Source organism: Macaca fascicularis, chromosome 3 (assembly GCF_037993035.2).
Source record: "Macaca fascicularis isolate 582-1 chromosome 3, T2T-MFA8v1.1".
Taxonomy (NCBI): Eukaryota; Metazoa; Chordata; class Mammalia; order Primates; family Cercopithecidae; genus Macaca; species Macaca fascicularis.
Window position 1 is genome coordinate 85447133 of NC_088377.1, and position 19271 is coordinate 85466403.

Sequence of the window (19271 nt, forward strand, 5' to 3'; positions counted from 1 at the left end):
GCATATCCTGGACACCAGTTTCAACTGTCATCTTCCTTGTTCCCTCTAGTCCAGTTTCATGCCTGACAGGCAGGAAAGGCAAGGAAGACTGCAGCTTCTAAGCAGCTCAAAGCAGGAGGGCCCAGGAAGCACATATGCAGTTTCCATCCATTGCAAACCCCTTTTGACCATCCCCAAGCTCTCCTGCCAGCCTGTCCCTGACCTTGGGACCTTCAACCGTCTCCTCGTCCTCTTCTCGGCGTCAGGCACAGGTCAGGTCAGGCACAACAGGCAGCGTCTCACTCACTATGGGGAGTTGAGCCAGCCAGGACATGAGGAGTTTTCAGATTGTGGTCAAGAAGCACTCCCCCCAAACACAAATGGGGACAATCTACAAAATAATCGGCCTTCATATTTCAAAATGTCACTCATGTGAAAGGCAAAGAGAGACCCAGGGATGGCTCCAGATTAAAGAGAGGGGGGTAGCTGGGCGCGGTGGCTCACATCTGTAATCCCAACGCTTTTTGAGGCTAAGGTGGGTGGATCACCTGAGGTCAGGAGTTTGAGACCATCCTGGCCAACATGGTGAAACCCCGTCTCTACTAAAATTACAAAACTTAGCTAGGCATGGTGGCACACACCTGTAATCCCAGCTACTCAGGAGGCTGATGCAGGAGGGTCGCTTGAACCTGGGAGGTAGAGGTTGCAGTGAGCCAAGATAGCGCCACTATACTCCAGCCTGGGTGACAGAGCGAGACTCTGTCTTAAAAAAGAAGTGGTGGCTGGGGGTGGGCCTGTGGCAGGTAATGCTACAAAAGTCTCCTTTGCTGTAGAGCATGCAATCGAGACACTCGGCGAGATCTGAATAATAAAGTCTGCAGATTAGATAACAGTGTCAGATCTGTGCTAGTTTCTTGATTTTGATTGTTGTGCTCTAGATAGGTGAGAGAATGACCTTGAATAGACACTGAAGTGTTTAAAGATAAATGTTCATCATATTTCAGTTTATTCTCAAATGGTTCAGGAGAAAGAAAAATGTCAAATAGCGTGTCTGTGTGTGTGTCTGTGTGTAGAGACAGAGACAGAGATGAACAAACAGAAAGATGAAAAGCATGATGACACAAACACTGTGATGTTAACATTTTGGGGGATCTGTGTGAAGAATACTATTCTTGCAGCTGTTCTGTAAGTTTACATTTTAAGTTTAAAAGGAGGGCCGGGCTTATGCCTGTAATCCCAACTTCGGGAGGCCAAAGCAGGTAGATTGCTTGAGCTCAGGAGTTCGAGACCAGCCTGGGCAACATGGCAAAACCCCATCTCTACAAAAAAAAATTTCAAAAATTAACTGGGTGTGGTAGCACATGCCTGTAATCCCATCTACTCTGGGAGCTGAGTTGGGAGGATTGCTTGAGTCCAGGAGGCAGAGGCTGCAGAGAGCAGAGATCATGCCATTGCACTCCAGCCTAGACAACCAAGCGAGACCGTGTCTCATAAATAAATAAACAAGTAAAAAATTTACAACGAAAAGTAATGAGGGAAAAAAGGCATGCCCACCCTGCAATGTGCAAACCCTTCCTCATTCTCTTGGCCTGGTTCTCCTGAATGCCCAGCTTTGACTGCCCAGGACTGGCCATCTGAGGCTACTGTCCCGAAGACCTGGCACCCCCACAACTATCTCCCAGTCCTGGCAAGGCCCACTTCCATCTGCTGCCTCCAGCCCAGACTCCCAGCTACTCCAAGGGGCAGATCTAGCCCATCCTGCTTCTGCCCTAGTCTTGGTCAGGTCCTGGGGCTGCTCTGCAGGCTTTGCAGCCTCCTCCTTAGTGCAGCCTCACTCTTAGGCCCTTTCAGCAAGAACTGCTCCAACTTCCCTCCTCTCCACTGGAAGCTCCAGTATCTCCTTTTCTCTCCTTGATCTCAGAAGAAAAAGGATGCCTTCTCACATTCTAGGACCCAGTTCCTTTCCTGAGTGCCCAACTTCTGTGCCTACTCCAGGCCTCACTGAGAGGCTTCTGTCATGACCCCTCAGCACCCCTCTCCTCTCCTCAGTCTCAGAGCTGGCTCAGGTTTCTCAGGTAAAACAGCCTTCATCCTGCCTTCCTTTGCCAGTACCCATCCTTTGTCACCCTCTGCCACATGAAATACCTCCTCAATCCACACTTCCTGCCCCTGCATTTACTTGTGAGCATTCTGATATCTGGCTTCCATCCCCTGAGGCCCTAAGGTGGCACAGTGTCAAAGACACAGAATTGAGAACCAGAAGACTTGAGTTCAAGTCTCTGCTCCATCTCCTAAGAGCTGGGTGATTTGTGATGTGTTTCCAAAACATGTGGGAAGCCCAAGTACATAGTTCATATACAGCTCACTATGAACTATCTCACCTGTGACCTTGCAGTCTTCTGACTGCTTGGCCTTTCTCTCTCCTCATACTCTTCATCTGTCCCTGATTTGCCCACACAACCCTCTCTGAGTCTGATGTCCACTCCACCTTTCTGCTGGTGGCTCCCAAACCTGCATCTGTTACTTGCCTCTTTTCTGGACTCTGATTCTCTGGGTTCCATAGACACTTGGAGATATCCTCTCAGACATTCAGCCAGCTCCTCAAATTTAACACGCCAACAGTGAGATCGGTTCTGAATCATGCTCAAATTGCCAAAAAGCAGTCAAAGCAGGGACTTGGGGCCACTAAGAAGTAAGAAACTTCTGGGGAAAGAATTTGATACTCCAAAAATGCATCAAAGCAGCTCATCCTGTTATGTGCCATGTATTGTGAATTACATAGGGGAGAAGTATCTAACACCTGCAGCAAGGGGGACTCTGAAAGTCTCAATTCAGTGTTGGATATCATCTTCATCTAAAGAATCCATCCTCTTAAACAGCCTCATTTTGCTAAGGTTAGCCTTGGTCCCTCATAATCTGAGCACCTACATCAAAATAATCCTCGGCCGGGCATGGTGGCTCACGCCTGTGATACCAGCACTTTGGGAGGCCAAGGTGGGCAGATCACAAGGTCAGGAGTTCGAGACCAGCCTGACCAACAGCGAAACCCTGTCTCTACTAAAATTACAAAAATTAGCCAGGTGTGGTGGCACACACCTGTGGTCCCAGCTACTCGGGAGGCTGAGGCAGGAGAATTGCTTGAATTCAAGGTTCAGTGAGCCAAGATCACACCACTGCACTCCAGGCTGGGCGACAAAGCGAGACCCCACCTCAAAAAATTAAAAAAATAATAATAATAAAAATAAAAAAATAGGCCGGGTGCGGTGGCTCACGCCCTCCTGTAATCATAGCACTTTGGGAGGCCAAGGCAGGTGGATCACAAGGTCAGGAGTTCAAGACCAGCCTGGCCAACACAGTGAAACCCCGTCTCTGCTAAAAATACAAAAATTAGCCGGGTGCGGTGGTGGGCGCACTTGCTACTTGGGAGGCTGAGGCAGGAGAATCGCTTGAACCCGGGAGATGGAGGTTGCAGTGAGCCGAGATCACGCCACTGCACTCTAGCCTGGGTGACAGAGAAGACTCTGTCTTAAAAATAAATAGGCCGGGCGCAGTGGCTCAAGCCTGTAATCCCAGCACTTCGGGAGGCCGAGACGGGCGGATCACGAGGTCAGAAGATCGAGACCATCCTGGCTAACACGGTGAAACCCCGTCCCTACTAAAAAATACAAAAACCTAGCCGGGCAAGGTGGCGGGCGCCTGTAGTCCCAGATACTCGGGAGGCTGAGGCAGGAGAATGGCATGAACCCCGGAGGCGGAACTTGCAGTGAGCTGGGATCGCGCCACTGCACTCCAGCCTGGGCGACAGAGCAAGACTCCATTTCAAAAAGATAAATAAAAAATAAATAAATAAATAATAAAAAATAATAATCTGGCTGCGTGCGGTGGCTCATGTCTGTAATCCCAGCACTTTAGGAGGCCAAGGCAGGCAGAGCACGAGGTCAGGAGTCCAAGACCAGTCTGGCCAACATAGTGAAATCCCATCTCTACTAAAAATACAAAAAAAAATTAGCCGGGCATGGTGGCTGGCGCCTGTAGTCCCAGCTACTTGTGAGGCTTAGGGAGGAGAATCACTTGAACCTAGGAGGCAGAGGCTGCAGTGAGCCAAGATCATGCCACTGCACTCCAGCCTGGGCGACACAGCAAGACTCTGTCTAAATAATAATAATTATAATCCTCCAACTGCGTGCAGTGTTATGTGCCTGTAATCTCAGCTACCTGGGAAGCTGAGGTAGGAGTATTACTTGAACCTAAAAGTTCAAGACAAGCCTGGACAACATAATAAGACTTTGTCTCCAAAAAAAAAAAAAAATCCTCCTCCTCTCCTCTCATGCCCCACATTTAGTTTTCAAATGCTGAGCCAAAGGTCCCACATGCTCCCTCCCCTCCCACCAGCACTGCCACCAGTTGCACCCAATCCTTGCTGGCTCCTGTCTGCAACACAGTCATTGCCTCCAAACTGAGGGCCCATCCTAGGTCCCACCCTAACCCACCCATGCTATCCTCTACTATGGGTCACTTCCTTGAAGCACAGAGCCAGAGGTGTTACACTTCTCACAGTCAAGTGGCTCCCCCTTGACTCTTCAATTTGGCCCAAGCTCCCTGCGTACAAGTCAAAGGCCTCCCAGTGGGACCCAGTCTAAGTGCCTTCCAGATCCACTGTTCACCACCCACTCCTCACAGATGCTGGGCTCTATCCAAACGGAACTTCTCACCATCTCGGGACATATGTTCCCTCTGCCCAAAATATCCTACCCCTGTCTCCACCTGTTGAGATCTGTCCCTAAAGGATTATTCAATAAATAGTACTGAACAATTGGTTAGTCATTTGAAGGAAATTTTTTAAATTCTTCACTCATACTATACACCAAAATATATTCCAGATAGTTAAACGTAAAATATAAAAATATAGTAAAATCACATATATAAAAAACAAAACCATAAAAAGTTTCTAAAAGTGTTCAAAAATGTGACTACTGAATATCTATCTGAAAGGGGAGAAGAATCTAAGCTTAAAGCAAAGAATGAAATTTCAAAAGAAATAAGCAATGTATCTGACTCATTAAATAGAAATTGACTTGTTAAAATCAAACTGATAATGAATAGAGGGAGCCGGGCGCGGTGGCTCATGCCTGTAATCCCGGCACTTTGGGAGGCCGAGGCGGGCGGACCACAAGGTCAGGAGATCTTGACCATCCTGGCTAACACAGTGAAACCCCATCTCTACTAAAAATACAAAAGAACTAGCAGGGCATGGTGGCAGGCGCCTGTAAGCCCAGCTACTTGGGAGGCTGAGGCAGGGGAATGGCATGAACCCAGGAGGCAGAGCTTGCAGTGAGCCGAGATCACACCACTGCACTCCAGCCTGGGCAACACAGCGAGACTCCATCTCAAAAAAAAAAAAGAAAAGAAAAGAAAGAAAAGAAATGAACAGAGGGGGCTGGGCGCGGTGGCTCATGCCTGTAATCCCAGCACTTTGGGAGGCCAAGGTGGGCAGATCATGAGGTCAAGAGATCAAGACCATCCTGGCCAACATGGTGAAACCCCATCTCTACTAAAACTACAAAAATTAGCTGGGCATGGTGGTGGTATGCCTGTAATCCCAGTTACTCAGGAGGCTGAGGCAGGAGAATCAGCTGAACCCAGGAGACAGAGGTTACAGTGAGCCGAGATCGCGCCACTGCACTCCAGCCTGGCGACAGAGTGAGACTCTGTCTCAAAAAAAAAAAAAAAAGAAATGAACAGAGGGATAGAGAGTCCTTTTCATGAACTGAATGTTGGGGGCTTCTATGTAGGTAAGTTGTATTAGAGAGGAGAAATCAGAAAGTTGGTTAGCAAGAAACTAGAGGAGTTGAGTGGACATCTTTCACAAAGGTCAAGTGATGCCTGAAATTGCATTCCTTCCTTAGGGATTTTAAATGTCTCAATCCTCTCCAAGGATTGAGTTGTTCAAGGCCCAAAATTTGGTATCTTCCTCCGAACTCTCCTTCTTCTAGGAAACTGACGTCAAATCCACCCTACCTGCTGGCAGCTCCCACACCTAATTACTACTGACCCATGTGGATGCACCCCAAAGTTCACATTTATTGAGCACTTACTGTAATTTAGGTATTACACTAAAACATGTTTCAAGGATTATTGCCCCAAAACCCTACAAGGTATTTTTTTAGTGTTATCCCCAACATCCTCTTTGATTCCTCTCTTTTCAAAATAATAATTACTTTATTGGGGTCTAATTTCTCTATAATAAACTACATTTCAACGAGTTTTGGCAAATCTGTGAAATCACGATCACAAACAAGATACAGAATACATCACCCTTAAAAGTTTCCTTGTATTAACCTTTCCAATCTGTCCCTCCATATTCAGGCCCAGGCAACTACGGATTTGCTCTCTGACACACACACTTCCTCTTTCATATACTTTTATATAAATGGGGTCATACAAACTGTGTGAACATACTTTGACTTCCCTCAGGTAAATACCTACAAGTGAAGGCTGGCCACGGTGGGTCATGCCTGTAATCTTAGCACTTTGGGAGGCCGAGGCCAGTGGATTGCCTCAGCTCAGGTGTTTGAGACCAGCCTGAGCAACATGGTGAAACCCCGTCTCCACTAAAATACGAGAAATTAGCTGGGCATGGTGGCGCATGCCTATAGTCCCAGCTACTCAGGAGGCTGAAGCAGGAGAACTGCTTGAACCCAGGAGGCAGAGGTTGCAGTGAGCCAAGATCGTGCCACTGCACTCCAACCTGGGCAACAGAGCAAGATTGTCTCAAAAGTCTTGATGAGCATGATGGCTCATGCCTGTAATTCCAGCACTTTGGGAGACCAAGGCCGGCAGAACACTTGAGGTCAGGAGTTCAAGACCAGCCTGGCCAACATTGTGGAACCCTGTCTCTACTAAAAATACAAAAATTAGCCGGGTGTGGTGGCAGATGCCTGTAATCCCAGCTACTCAGGAAACTGAGGTAGGAGAATTGCTTGAACCTGGGAGGTGGAGGGTGTAGTGAGCCGAAATCATGTCACTGCACTCCAGCCTGGGCGACAGAGCAAGACTCAAATTTAAAAAAAAAAAAAAAAAAAAATTTAAAGATGAGGACATTTTGGCTTGGGAAAATACTAAGTAACTGGCCAAGGTCAATTTCAAACCCAGTGCAATTGCAGAGCCTACACTTTTTAACACTATTCCAATACTGCCTCTTGTTACACCTCAATGCTTACAACAAAAAGACCTCATAGGAATTATTCGTTTTATTGATAAAGAAACTAAAGATTGGCAGAGTCAATTCCCTTAACCATTTTAATATGGCTAACTGTGTGGACAGTTAACTGATCTCTGGATCCCAAATCTCACCTCATTCTAAACCATCTTCTATGTTGTTCCCACAGTGATCTTTCCAAAATGTGAATCTGATCACATGTGGTGGCTCCAGACTCTGGAGTAGGCACTAACTCTCCCGCACTACAAATAGCTTTCCTTTATCTATTCCACCCCACCGTGTCATCTACGACCATTCTTCAGGCATACACACCCCCAGCTGCTCTGAGCTCCCAGTGTCACGCCCTGGGTGCCTCTGCACTGCCGTCTCCTATGCTGGGTGGCTCTTCTCCAGAGTTGCCAAGCCAACTGCAGCTTGCCCTTCAGAGTGAGCTCATGCCTGCTCTGGGGAACCCCACAGGCCGGTAAGAACCCGCTGCCGAGTACTCCAAAGGATCTCCCTCACCCCTATCGCCATAGTGCGTAGACTGGAACCCCGTTCCCAGCACACAACCAGGGCAGGCAGGCTGGGGCCTGAGCATGCTCAGCTAACGCCCCGGAAACGAGGAGGGAAGTGAACGACACTGGAGTCTAAAGTAGAAGTGTCATGGGGGAGAGGCGCGTCGACAGACGCAGTGGGAGCCTGAGTCACGCTAACGCTGGCAAGTCCCCAGGCCTAGAAACCGAGCAGTAGCACTAACCGACTCCCACCTTGCCGCCCGCCCAGCGCGGACCCTGACGTCACCCCTCTGCGCCACGCCGCCGCGGCGCTTCCGGCCGCGAGGCCGCGGCGGGCGGGACGGAGTGACCTCACGGGAAGTCGCGCGCCGGAAGTGCCTAGGGCTGCACGGAAGTGGCGGGGGCGGGGCGCGGAGGCGATGGGGGGCGGCGGCGGCCGGCGATGAGCGGCGGGAGCGCGTGAGCGAGCCGGGCGGGCGAGGCTGGGGGGCCCCGGAGCGCGAGCCGCAGGGCGGAGGGCGGGGGCGCGAGCGCGGCGGGCGGTGGCGGCGAGGCGGCGGCCGAGAAGATGGCGGACGGCGACAGCGGCAGCGAGCGCGGCGGCGGCGGTGGGCCGGGCGGGTTCCAGCCCGCGTCCCGCGGCGGCGGCGAGCAGGAGACGCAGGAGCTGGCCTCGAAGCGGCTGGACATCCAGAACAAGCGCTTCTACTTAGATGTGAAGCAGAACGCCAAAGGCCGCTTCCTCAAGATCGCCGAGGTGGGCGCGGGCGGTTCCAAGAGCCGCCTCACGCTGTCCATGGCGGTGGCCGCCGAGTTCCGCGACTCACTGGGAGACTTCATAGAGCACTACGCGCAGCTGGGCCCTAGCAGCCCCGAGCAGCTGGCGGCGGGCGCCGAGGAGGGCGGCGGGCCGCGGCGCGCGCTCAAGAGCGAATTCCTGGTGCGTGAGAACCGCAAGTACTACCTGGACCTCAAGGAGAACCAGCGCGGCCGCTTCCTGCGCATCCGCCAAACGGTCAACCGCGGCAGTGGCGGCTTCGGCGCGGGCCCCGGGCCCGGCGGCTTGCAGAGCGGCCAGACCATCGCGCTGCCTGCGCAGGGCCTCATCGAGTTCCGCGACGCGCTGGCCAAGCTCATCGACGACTACGGAGGCGAGGACGACGAGCTGGCAGGCGGCCCGGGAGGCGGCGCCGGCGGCCCAGGGGGCGGCCTGTATGGAGAGCTCCCGGAGGGCACCTCCATCACCGTGGACTCCAAGCGCTTCTTCTTCGATGTGGGCTGCAACAAATACGGGGTGTTTCTGCGAGTGAGCGAGGTGAAGCCGTCCTACCGCAATGCCATCACCGTGCCCTTCAAAGCCTGGGGCAAGTTCGGAGGCGCCTTTTGCCGGTATGCGGATGAGATGAAAGAAATCCAGGAAAGACAGAGGGATAAGCTTTATGAGCGACGTGGTGGGGGCAGCGGCGGCGGCGAAGAGTCAGAGGGTGAGGAGGTGGATGAGGATTGAAACAGGCAGCTTCCCCTACAGGCCTCCTCCACCCCACCACAATCCCGTTGGCTAGAGAATTCCCCTTCCTGCTCATCCCCAGTGAGCTAGTGGAGAGGGAGCCAGGGAGGCCGCAGAGGGAAAAAAACAAAACATAATATAGTTAAGAGAAATAATCGTAAGAGAACAGTGACGGACAACTTGAGAAAAGCAGTCAAGTTCCAAGGAACTGACAGCAACCTGCAAAGAGGACAACAGCATCTCCTCACCTGCATAAAATTGTCTCAGCTTCTGTTGTTTCTCAACTGAGGTTCCTAAACCCATGAGGATAATCCCTGGAGGGAATAGATCCTTGCACATCCGGGGCAAGAAACACGTCCAGGTTACCCAGACCATTGATAACAGTTGCATTTAGGTTGCATCTGGGTAATCTGGCACAAAAGATCTCTCTCTACGCCTCACTCTTGCAGTGTCTATCCCTTCACCTCCATTGAAATCAGCATTTTGGATCTAGGTCTTCATGGAATCCTTGAGAAGAGAGGCCTTTACAATTATCCAGTTCTGAGGGTTCAGGTTCATGAAAAGAAATGCAACTTGGGATAATCATGGGTTAAAGATAAGATTTCAAGAAGCCATCTAAGAATACAGAACCAAATTGGATCCATTTTTTTTTTGAAAAATGGTTTTGCATGGAACCTGGAGACCAAGGCAAATGTCTTGTCTTTGCAGAATTGTTTTCCGGGATGCCAGTGGATTCAGATAGCAATGCTTGGAGTAGAATCCGTTACTAAAATAGTTCCAAAGTTGACAAAAAATTTTCGAAGATAGAAGCAGTTTTACATTGGGGGTTGCTGAGGTAGGCACAAGAAAAAGTCAGGCATAAAGCACAAGGCAGACTGTTTGAGTGGATTGGTTGCTGCTCACTAAAGTTCTTCCCCTGATCTCTAAATATGGAGGTCATTACCAAGAAATGGCTTTGGTATGAATGAGAGCCAGATCTCCACTGTGTGAGCCAGTGAATTATGGCTAATTCGGCTGTTACAGCCACTGGTTGGCTGGATTTTAAACCATAAAACTTGAAGATTACCTACAAAAGGAACAGTGTGGCTATAAGCCTGAGCTTTAATGGAATATACATCCTCACGGAAAAGTTGGAAATAACCAAAACTGAAGTCTTAATTTACCTTCAGTTTAATCTGTGGATTTGTTCAAATACTAAAGATCCTCAGGTCCAGAATTCCAGCATCATTTATTCTTTTAAAATTTTTAAGAACTTGATCCATTGTATCAGTACCTCACAATCAGAGTTGGCAAATGATGGATGAGTGATTCAAGCAGTGCACCCGGTGGAAGCTGAAATCCATCTGTGAAAGGAACTGAAGTTAACGTGAATATGCTGACTATATCCTGGAAGCATTTTTATACCATCTTGAAATTTCAACAAACTGGCTTTTGCCAGTTAATCCAGCTGTCTTTCAAGAATAAAAGTTGGGGTTTTCAAGGATCGCCTCTTCTATATTTTAAATGGATTTTCAGTAGAAATGATTTTTACTAATCAAGTTAATCCCACCCCATCAAAAGGTATTCCTAGAAATGTCATAGACCTAGGTAACTTTGAATTGAATGGGAGCTAACGTTCTTTCCAAAGTTTTCAGGTATTCTTTGTGTGACACCTTCTCAACCAGGAGGCAAGTAACCCCACCTCCACAATCTTAGTATTTTTTTTTTTAACTGCATGCCTGCCCCTTATTTGAGCTGCCTTTTTAATTTATTGCATATCCTTTTTATTATCTTATTTTGGTATTATTCAATCTATACAATCTTTTTGTATTTATTGGGAAATGAGTAATATACAAAAAGGTTTTCATGTATTTGTGGCTGAGAGGGCGGGAAATAATTGTGTACATAAAATTAGGCTTTTTTAAAAAAAATAGATTGTGATGCAGAATATTGTTGATCTTAGATTAAAAAAAAAAAAAAGTGGAAGAGCCACAAACATTGGTGCCCTTTTCAGACTATTTCTCTACTCTCATCATCCACAGTAGAATTTTTAAACAGATTTTTTTAAAGCTTTCTTTTAAATTTTTCTCCGTTGCAAAGAATGTTTCCTAAATTGTATGGGAGCAATAGTATTTTTGATGTTTTAATGACATCCGTATACTTGTACTGTATTTTGTACTACAAGGCAGCTGTTTTCAATAATGTCCTGCTGTATTTACCTATGTGTTTTGAGTGTTTATTTCTTTGCTGCGGAGAACAAATTCCTAAATAGTTTTAGTAAAGGAGCTGAGAAGCTAGCATTAGGTTTGCAGAAACTGTTTAAGTTTCAACTCTGAGGCAGCAATGAAAATTAAGGTTGCAGCTATTAGTTGATTGCTGTAACTTTTTCATTTTCAAACCATGTACAATTCCTGTATAGACCAACTTGTTTTCTTGCTTCAGTGGTGGTTCTGTTGCTCAGCTGCAGTGAGCCAGTTCAATTTTGCAAAGGTGCAGTACCTCTCCTTTTCAAGGGGTTGGTTTATTTTTCTTTTTGTTTGGCTGAATTGCAGTAACTAGCCTTGCCTTTCTATTCTGTAGAAATGACAGGGTCTTCACAATCCTTCACCAGTGGCTACTAAGCTATAATTAGCTGAATAGAAAGAATGTGGAAGTGGTCTGAGGCATATAGAGTATATGCCAAGAACACTACCATATATGGCATCAGCTTTGGTTACCAGAGAAATTTTTCTTAGTCATTAGACCATATAACAGTAATATATCATATGTAAATCTTTAGATATCAATTTGAGAATCCTCCAAAAAAAGGAGCAAAGAATGCATAAGCTATGTGTTGGCAAAAGTAATTTATATTAAAATTTTGACCTGCCTATGTAAGATTAAGTGGTAATGTCATAGTGGTGGGTTTTTAAGTCTTAACCAATCTCTAAGGTTTGTTTCTCCTGCAAGGGATGGTTCATGGCCTCTCTTCCCACTGCAGGAAGATTGCAGAAGGCTGTGGATTAATTGTAGCATTTCACTGATCTTCATTCCAGTCACTAGGGACAATAGAAACCTGCAAAACACAGGGATTCATTCGTAAATATTATTAATAGTTTATTAAAGGGAAATGGTCTTTGTTAATTCCAGTCAGATTGTACAGACATGGGAAACAACCAATTTTTTTTTCAGTTGTTGCTATGAATGATTTTGAGCCTTTTTTTTTTAAGCTTGGCAAACATCCCAGCTAATCAAAATAGTCATATTCCTGAGAAGTAGGAAACTAAAACTTTTCAGATAATCGTTAGAAGGTTTGTTTCCCAAACTACCATAGTTACAAAGAAGAAAAGCCAAATTTTAGGAACATAATCAAAAGAATAAAAATCTGTGAAGAGATCCTACTACTCTTCCTACTATGTTTTGGTTTCTATTGTCCCTGCCTGTCATTTCAGCAAGTGGAACAGCAGCAAGTTTTTCAGTGCATATGCTGCACAGAACAAAATATAAATCTGTATGGCACCAAAAATCAAAGTGAAAACCAAACCAAAAACCCAAACACCCTATGTAACTATCGGAGGCATGTAGGTGGTATAAATGACTGTAGCTGTGATACACACATGGCTACTTGTCACATCACTTTCCATAATTATTTACTGCAAAATGATTGAGAGGCTTTTGGTGCAGGCAGCCATTAACCTCCTGCTTCCTTTGTTACCTCTGGATTACTTTGCAGTAAATTGCAGGTCTTTTAAGAGATTCAAGCTTCAGTTTTCTCAAAACAAAACAATTATCCTGTCTTATCTGAAAATGCAGGGTTGTGGGCAAAAGAGGCTGGTTATAATAATGCCCTCATATTGAGTGGTCTGTAAATGGCTGCACACTTCAGGCACTGTAGTTGCTGAAGATGCTTTGTTAAATGTGACCTTGACTGGCTTTACAGGGGTGTAGAATGTAATCTACACAAGGTGACTTTGCATCTATCTTGCTCTTGAGGTGGATGAAATTGAGAAGCTGGAGTGTGTAAGCCATGCACATAAGTATTCTTCACTGTAAATTTTGTTTTCATTTTTAACCCAATTATGGTACTTTATCCAATGCACAACTGATCTCTCAGTAGATATTCATTTGAAAATAGTGTGGCCTTGATCAGTGAGAAAGGGAAGGAGAAAAGTGACTTTTTTGCTTATATAGAAATGACTCATTTGCTGAGAGTTAGTCTTTCTGCAGCACTCTTGGTATAATGTTAGAGATCGGTCTCCTTTTTGATTGGGGAAAATTAATGTTTTTGACCCTGGAGTTAATTCAGTTGAGTTATCTTCTATTTTTAGGAAGTATCAGAATTGCTCTGATGAATAACAAAGTTGACTGTTTTGATGTCCAATCTCAGGTTTTAGAATATAGTGGTGTAAAGTCCCACTATTTTTAATTCTTAAAACAATTTTAATTTTGTAAACCCTAAAAGTCACATGCATAAGGCCTGTTCAGAGAGCAGAGCCTCCATCTTTTTGCTCCTTTTCTACTTTATACTTGACTTGAAAAAATGTCAAGTGACTTTACATTGTATATTTCCATTTTAACCCTGACGTTTCTCAAAGATAAAGCACTTTTTGATCATGAAATACATGAAATCTTTGTGTGATGTGGATCATAGTTTCTCAGGCTCCCTTAGATAATTGCTTATGAATATTGTTATAACTCTGTGTAAGAAGAATAGAAATCTTTGCTAATGTTAGAAGGTTTGTATTATTGATCCAGAATGCATTTTGCTAGTTTCCAATGGATGGGAGAGTAAACAATGCTGCATTCACAATTTAATAAGTTACTTTCCCTTGAGCCTTAAGGTAACTTTTTCTTTTCTGTCAACCACAGCACTGAAGTTATAGTAAGTGAATGAGATTATCAGTTTTCAGGGTTGGTTTTAGAGTACTGTAAATCAATTAGCTGTCTTCCTAAAGAGTTACAACTCCCATTCAGTATACTGGATAATGGGTGTGTGGGTGGGGCTGGGGAGGGCGGGAGATAGTTTGTAGAAAAGAAAAAAGAAAAAAAAAAAAAACACATTTACCTTAAGAAAATATAGACAAAAAATAATATGTGTCATATGCCCCATTTGAAATTCCAAATGTGGCCGGGCGCGGTGGCTCACGCCTGTAATCCCAGCACTCTGGGAGGCTAAGGCGGGCAGATTAGTTCAGGTCAGCCTGGACAACATGGTGAAACCCCGTCTCTACTAAAAATACTAAAATTAGCCGGGCATAGTGGTGTGTGCCTGTAGTCCCAGCTACTTGGGAGGCTGAGGCAGGAGAATGGCTTGAACCCAGGAGGCGGAGGTTGCAGTGAGCCAAGATCGCGCCATTGCACTCCAGCCTGGGTGACAGAACGAGACTCCGTCTCAAAAAAAAAAAAAAAAATTCCAAATGTAAGGTGGAAATGGCAAATTATAACTTCATTTCTCCCTGTTTTAACTTAGAAAAAACAAAGTCATTAATTTTCAAGTATTAGCCCCCTAGAAGTTTCAGCAGATAGCTGGACTCTTGAATAGTGAGTTCTTTTGATATGTCTGACTTTGCTATTTAAAGTCACCTTTCCCAGCCCTCAGTCTTAAAACTCGGTTTTGTTACTGACGGATTTAACAGACTCTTACTTGAACAATTGTCCAATTATCAGTACTGAAAATTAGATTTGGAAAATGAAAAAATAATAAAATTGCATCATGAAAACTTATTACCTTAGAGATTCCCAATTGATAACTGTACCCCTGATCCAAGTAAGGCCTTCATGAATGTATTTTATATTTCCTAAAGAAATAGGAAATATGCCATCAATGTAATCACCTCTATTCACAATCATTTAATTTGAAAATCTAACTCATGCCTCTTGAATTAGACATTCCAATTGGGATAGGTAGAGCCATGTTAAAACAATAGAATAGCAACTGCCATATTGGTAGTTTTACTGCCCAATATGATTTCTAATAAGAGCAGAGCTTTATTGGAAGCTAAAACTCATTTTTCTCCATAGATGATTCTAACAGTTTAATTAAAAAGTATAATTATACTTTCTAAGTGTCAACAGATTTTGAGTCTAGAAGCAAATTTCATTTTCCTTGTGTTATATCTAATATCCATTGACATGAATAAGAGAACTAATTATGTCTTTTTTGTATGATGAAATGTGGGCCCACAGTATTGGAAAGAAAGCAATAGCCCTATTCAGTGTCCACTAGGATACTGCAGAAGGCATGAGTTTGTCCTTTTTTCTGCTTTACCTTAAGTAACACTTCAATAGCTAACTTTTTCCAAAATATCCATTTAGGCCATCTCTTATTTCTTAAAGCCAAATATTTCATCCCCAGTCTTAACCCTGAGTTGCAAGATCAGGCTGGTTGGAAGAATCTTTATATTTAGAAATAGGATGGTGAGTGGTTTGTTTATTCTCTTGTTAAATTCCTTTTTCAGAGACATAACTGCAGGGAGAATCCCAAGAGAATTGAAGAGCTGGATTATGTCGTTAAACACATTTGTGTTGTAGGAATTTGGGAGTTTCATTTTGAACTGATAAGATATTAGACATAAACCCTTCTTCTAGCCCACATGTCACCGCTGTGTACAAAAGCACTCTGGAATTTTTTTTTTTTTTTTTTTTTTTTTGAGACGGAGTTTTACTCTTATCGCCCAGGCTGGAGTGAGTGTAATGGCGTGATCTCAGCTCGCAACCTGTGCCTCCCGGGTTCAAGTGATTCTCCTGCCTCAGCCTCTCAAATAGCTGGGATTACAAGCATGCGCCACCACGCCCAGCTAATTTTTTGTATTTTTAGTAGAGACGGGGTTTCACCATGTTGGCCAGGCTGGTCTCAAACTCCTGACCTCGAGTGTTCTGCCCGCCTTGGTCTCCCAAAGTGCTGGAATTACAGGCATGAGCCATCATGCCCAGCCTACTCTCTGAATTTCTAAAAGTCAGTAGGTTGAGCAAAAAGTCTAGAAACTGGCTTTAAGTCAATATGGGACAAACTTACAACGAGTCCATGGTTTTGCACATTTCGGTAGCAGACAAGTAAATCTGAGTTATTTTTCAATGACTTATCAATATTTGAATAGTAACTAAGATCCTCAGTGTATTTGGACTTTTTTTGAAGTTCTAAAACAATTGTAGGGATTTATTATTTTGGGCCTCCAGATGTTTTTCCAAGATCATTTTTAAACATTAATTTGTCTTCTATTTCCAGATAACATACTTTCCGTTCTATAGGAATCTTCACTGCCAATCATAATATCTACCAGTGGCTTCCTTAGACTAGATTATTCACTCCAAAGCTGGGACTGATGTCCTGCCAGTAGAGAATCTACAGAAATAATTTGAGTAAATTAAAACCAAATCTTGATAGCAGGAGACAGCTTCCTGATCTAGATGTACAATTAGAGTTTAGGTTGGAAATTACTTTAAAATGTGTTTTTTGGGGATGTCTTAAATCTCTGTGTAAATACCCACATGCTTATGCATTGTAAATCAAGTGTGTATTCCTATGTATGAATTTGTAGAACTGATTTCTGCTTCAAGAGAAGCTGCACCTTTAATTTTATAAGGTCCCCTCCACCTGTAACCCTATAAATGTCTGTAAATAAAACACTAAAATTTGTAGTGATAGGATCAATTTGGGAATATCTGCTGAGAGACCAAAAAGTTCATTTTTTTAAGTACCTTGGTTAAAGAGTAAAGATTATTCCTCTTATTTTTTAAAGAAGAATGCACTTTAACAAACATAGAGCTGCATGGGCAATTCAAATCTGTGAAGTGCAGTACCCATTCAGAAATCACACTTCCTGAAAACCGTTCAAAAGCAGAGTCCAGACGGGCTGTTGATCTCACTGCCTGTAGGTTGAAGCTCAGATTCTGATCAATTTTGAGAGGAGCAGGGCTGCTTCAAAAGAGCAATGTGAATACAGTCAGAAGCTTCAGACTGGTCTGTAAAAATGGCGGGTCCTGTATTTACCACTAACTAGCAAAACTGACAGAAAAACTCACAGAGAAAAAATTTAAGAATCCTTCCTGCTGGTGTGCACTCCTTACAATAGACTTTTGCAAATGGAATTTTACAGTCTATATTTAAAAAAAAATTGTATGTTTGTAACAAATAAAGTATGCAGAAAAGTGAATGACAATCTTGTGCTTGTGTCTCTCAGTAATTATGTGGTGATGGGGGAGGGAAATACCATCTGTTGGGGCTCACAAATGGTTATGGAATCAGGAGTTCCCACTTAAAATGACTTAAGTCATTGCACATTTCATCTGAACTATATAGCCTGTTCTAGAACTTCTGGGTTGCCATAACCCTTTTCTAGTAGGCAATTTGTGGAGTAAATCAAAACTGCAAATTAATTTTATGCTTTGGTTGGTAACCTAGACAGCCACTTGCTTCCCTTAATTTCTTCCATCATTTACAATGGCTTGAAATAAACTGCTAAGTCTTCCTTCATTGTTTATCAACATTGTAATTGCTTAGGAGGTAAATTAGGCCAACCTTTTCTTGCCCTAATGTTTAAGAAAAAATCTGAATTGTGTCCATTTATCCTGGCCAGAGATTCTCAAACATTTTGGTCTCAGGAACCCCTTTACACTTAAATTTACTGAATACCCACAAGGAGGTTTTATCTTTCTAGGCTGTATCCGTAGATATCGTTTTAGAAGCTGAAACTTTTTTTTTTTTTTTTTTTTTTTGAGATAGAGTCTTGCTCTATTGCCAGGCTGGAGTACAGTGGTGCGATCTCAGCTCACTGCAACCTCCGCCTCCTGGGTTCAAGTGATCCCCCTGCCTCAGCCTCCGAAGTAGTTGTGATTACAGGCACGTGCCACCACGCCCGGCTAATTTTTTGTATTTCAGTAGAGACTGGGTATTACCATGTTGGCCAAGACGGTCTTAATCTCCTGACCTCATGAGAATCACTTGAACCTGGGAGGTGGAGGTTGCAGTGATCCGAGATTGCGCCATTGCAGCCTGAGCAACAAGAGTGAAACTCTGTCTCAAGAAAAAAAAAAATGCAATTTAAGTTCCCTCTAGAACTGCTAATCAGAAACTCAGTAATCCATGTTGGGTAGCTGCTATATTCCAGGCATTGTACTAGAGTAGAGGATATGGTTGTCGCTCATATGGGACTTACAGTTTAGTGGGTCGGGAGAATGAAGAGAAAGCTTTTAGGAAGAACTAGTCTCCCTAGCTACTAACCAGGCCTCCATTCAAGCAATAGATAATTTGATTTGCAACATCGTTCCTGATCCAGACATTTACTCTTTTTTTTTTTTTTTTTTTTTTGAGATGGAGTCTTGCTCTGTCCCCCAGGCTGGAGTGCAGTGGCGCCATCTCGGCCCACTGCAAGCTCCACCTCCTGGGTTCACGCCATTCTCCTGCCTCAGCCTCCCGAGTAGCTGGGACTACAGGCGCCTGCCACCACACCCGGTTAATTTTTTTGTATTTTTAGTAGAGACGGGGTTTCACCGTGTTAGCCAGGATGGTCTCGATCTCCTGACCTCGTGATCCGCCCGCCTCGGCCTCCCAAAGTGCTGGGATTACAGGCTTGAGCCACCGCGCCCGGCCCAGACATTTACTGTTTACAAGAGGCAGCCCCATTGAAATTTAAAAGAAAAGGAACTATTCCCTACACAAGACAGATGTTTAACTTATCTTAGACATCCATGGTACCTTGTGTAGACCCCTCAGCGGACCTAATTAAGGTCTTCAAACTAGTTAATGACAAGAGCAAACATATATCTAAATTAGCTCTCTCATCTGACACCATGTTGTTACAAAAAGGACAAACTTTTTTTTTTTTTTTTTTTTTTTTTTGAGACGGAGTCTCGCTCTGTCACCCAGTCTGGAGTGCAGTGGCCGGATCTCAGCTCACTGCAAGCTCCACCTCCCGGGTTTACGCCATTCTCCTGCCTCAGCCTCCCGAGTAGCTGGGACTACAGGTGCCTGCCACCTTGCCCAGCTAGTTTTTTGTATTTTTTAGTAGAGACGGGGTTTCACTGTGTTAGTCAGGATGGTCTCCATCTCCTGACCTCGTGATCCACCCATCTTGGCCTCCCAAAGTGCTAGGATTACAGGCTTGAGCCACCG

General features: G+C 44.6%; 1 protein-coding gene across 1 annotated transcript; it reads left to right on the forward strand.

Moving 5' to 3' along the window:
* The first annotated feature begins 8100 nt into the window (after positions 1 to 8100).
* PURB (purine rich element binding protein B) lies at positions 8101 to 17319 on the forward strand. Its single transcript, XM_015447462.4, has one exon. It carries the CDS (start codon positions 8264 to 8266, stop codon positions 9200 to 9202), a length of 939 nt encoding a protein of 312 aa, XP_015302948.3. The 5' UTR covers positions 8101 to 8263; the 3' UTR covers positions 9203 to 17319.
* Positions 17320 to 19271: the final 1952 nt, after the last annotated feature.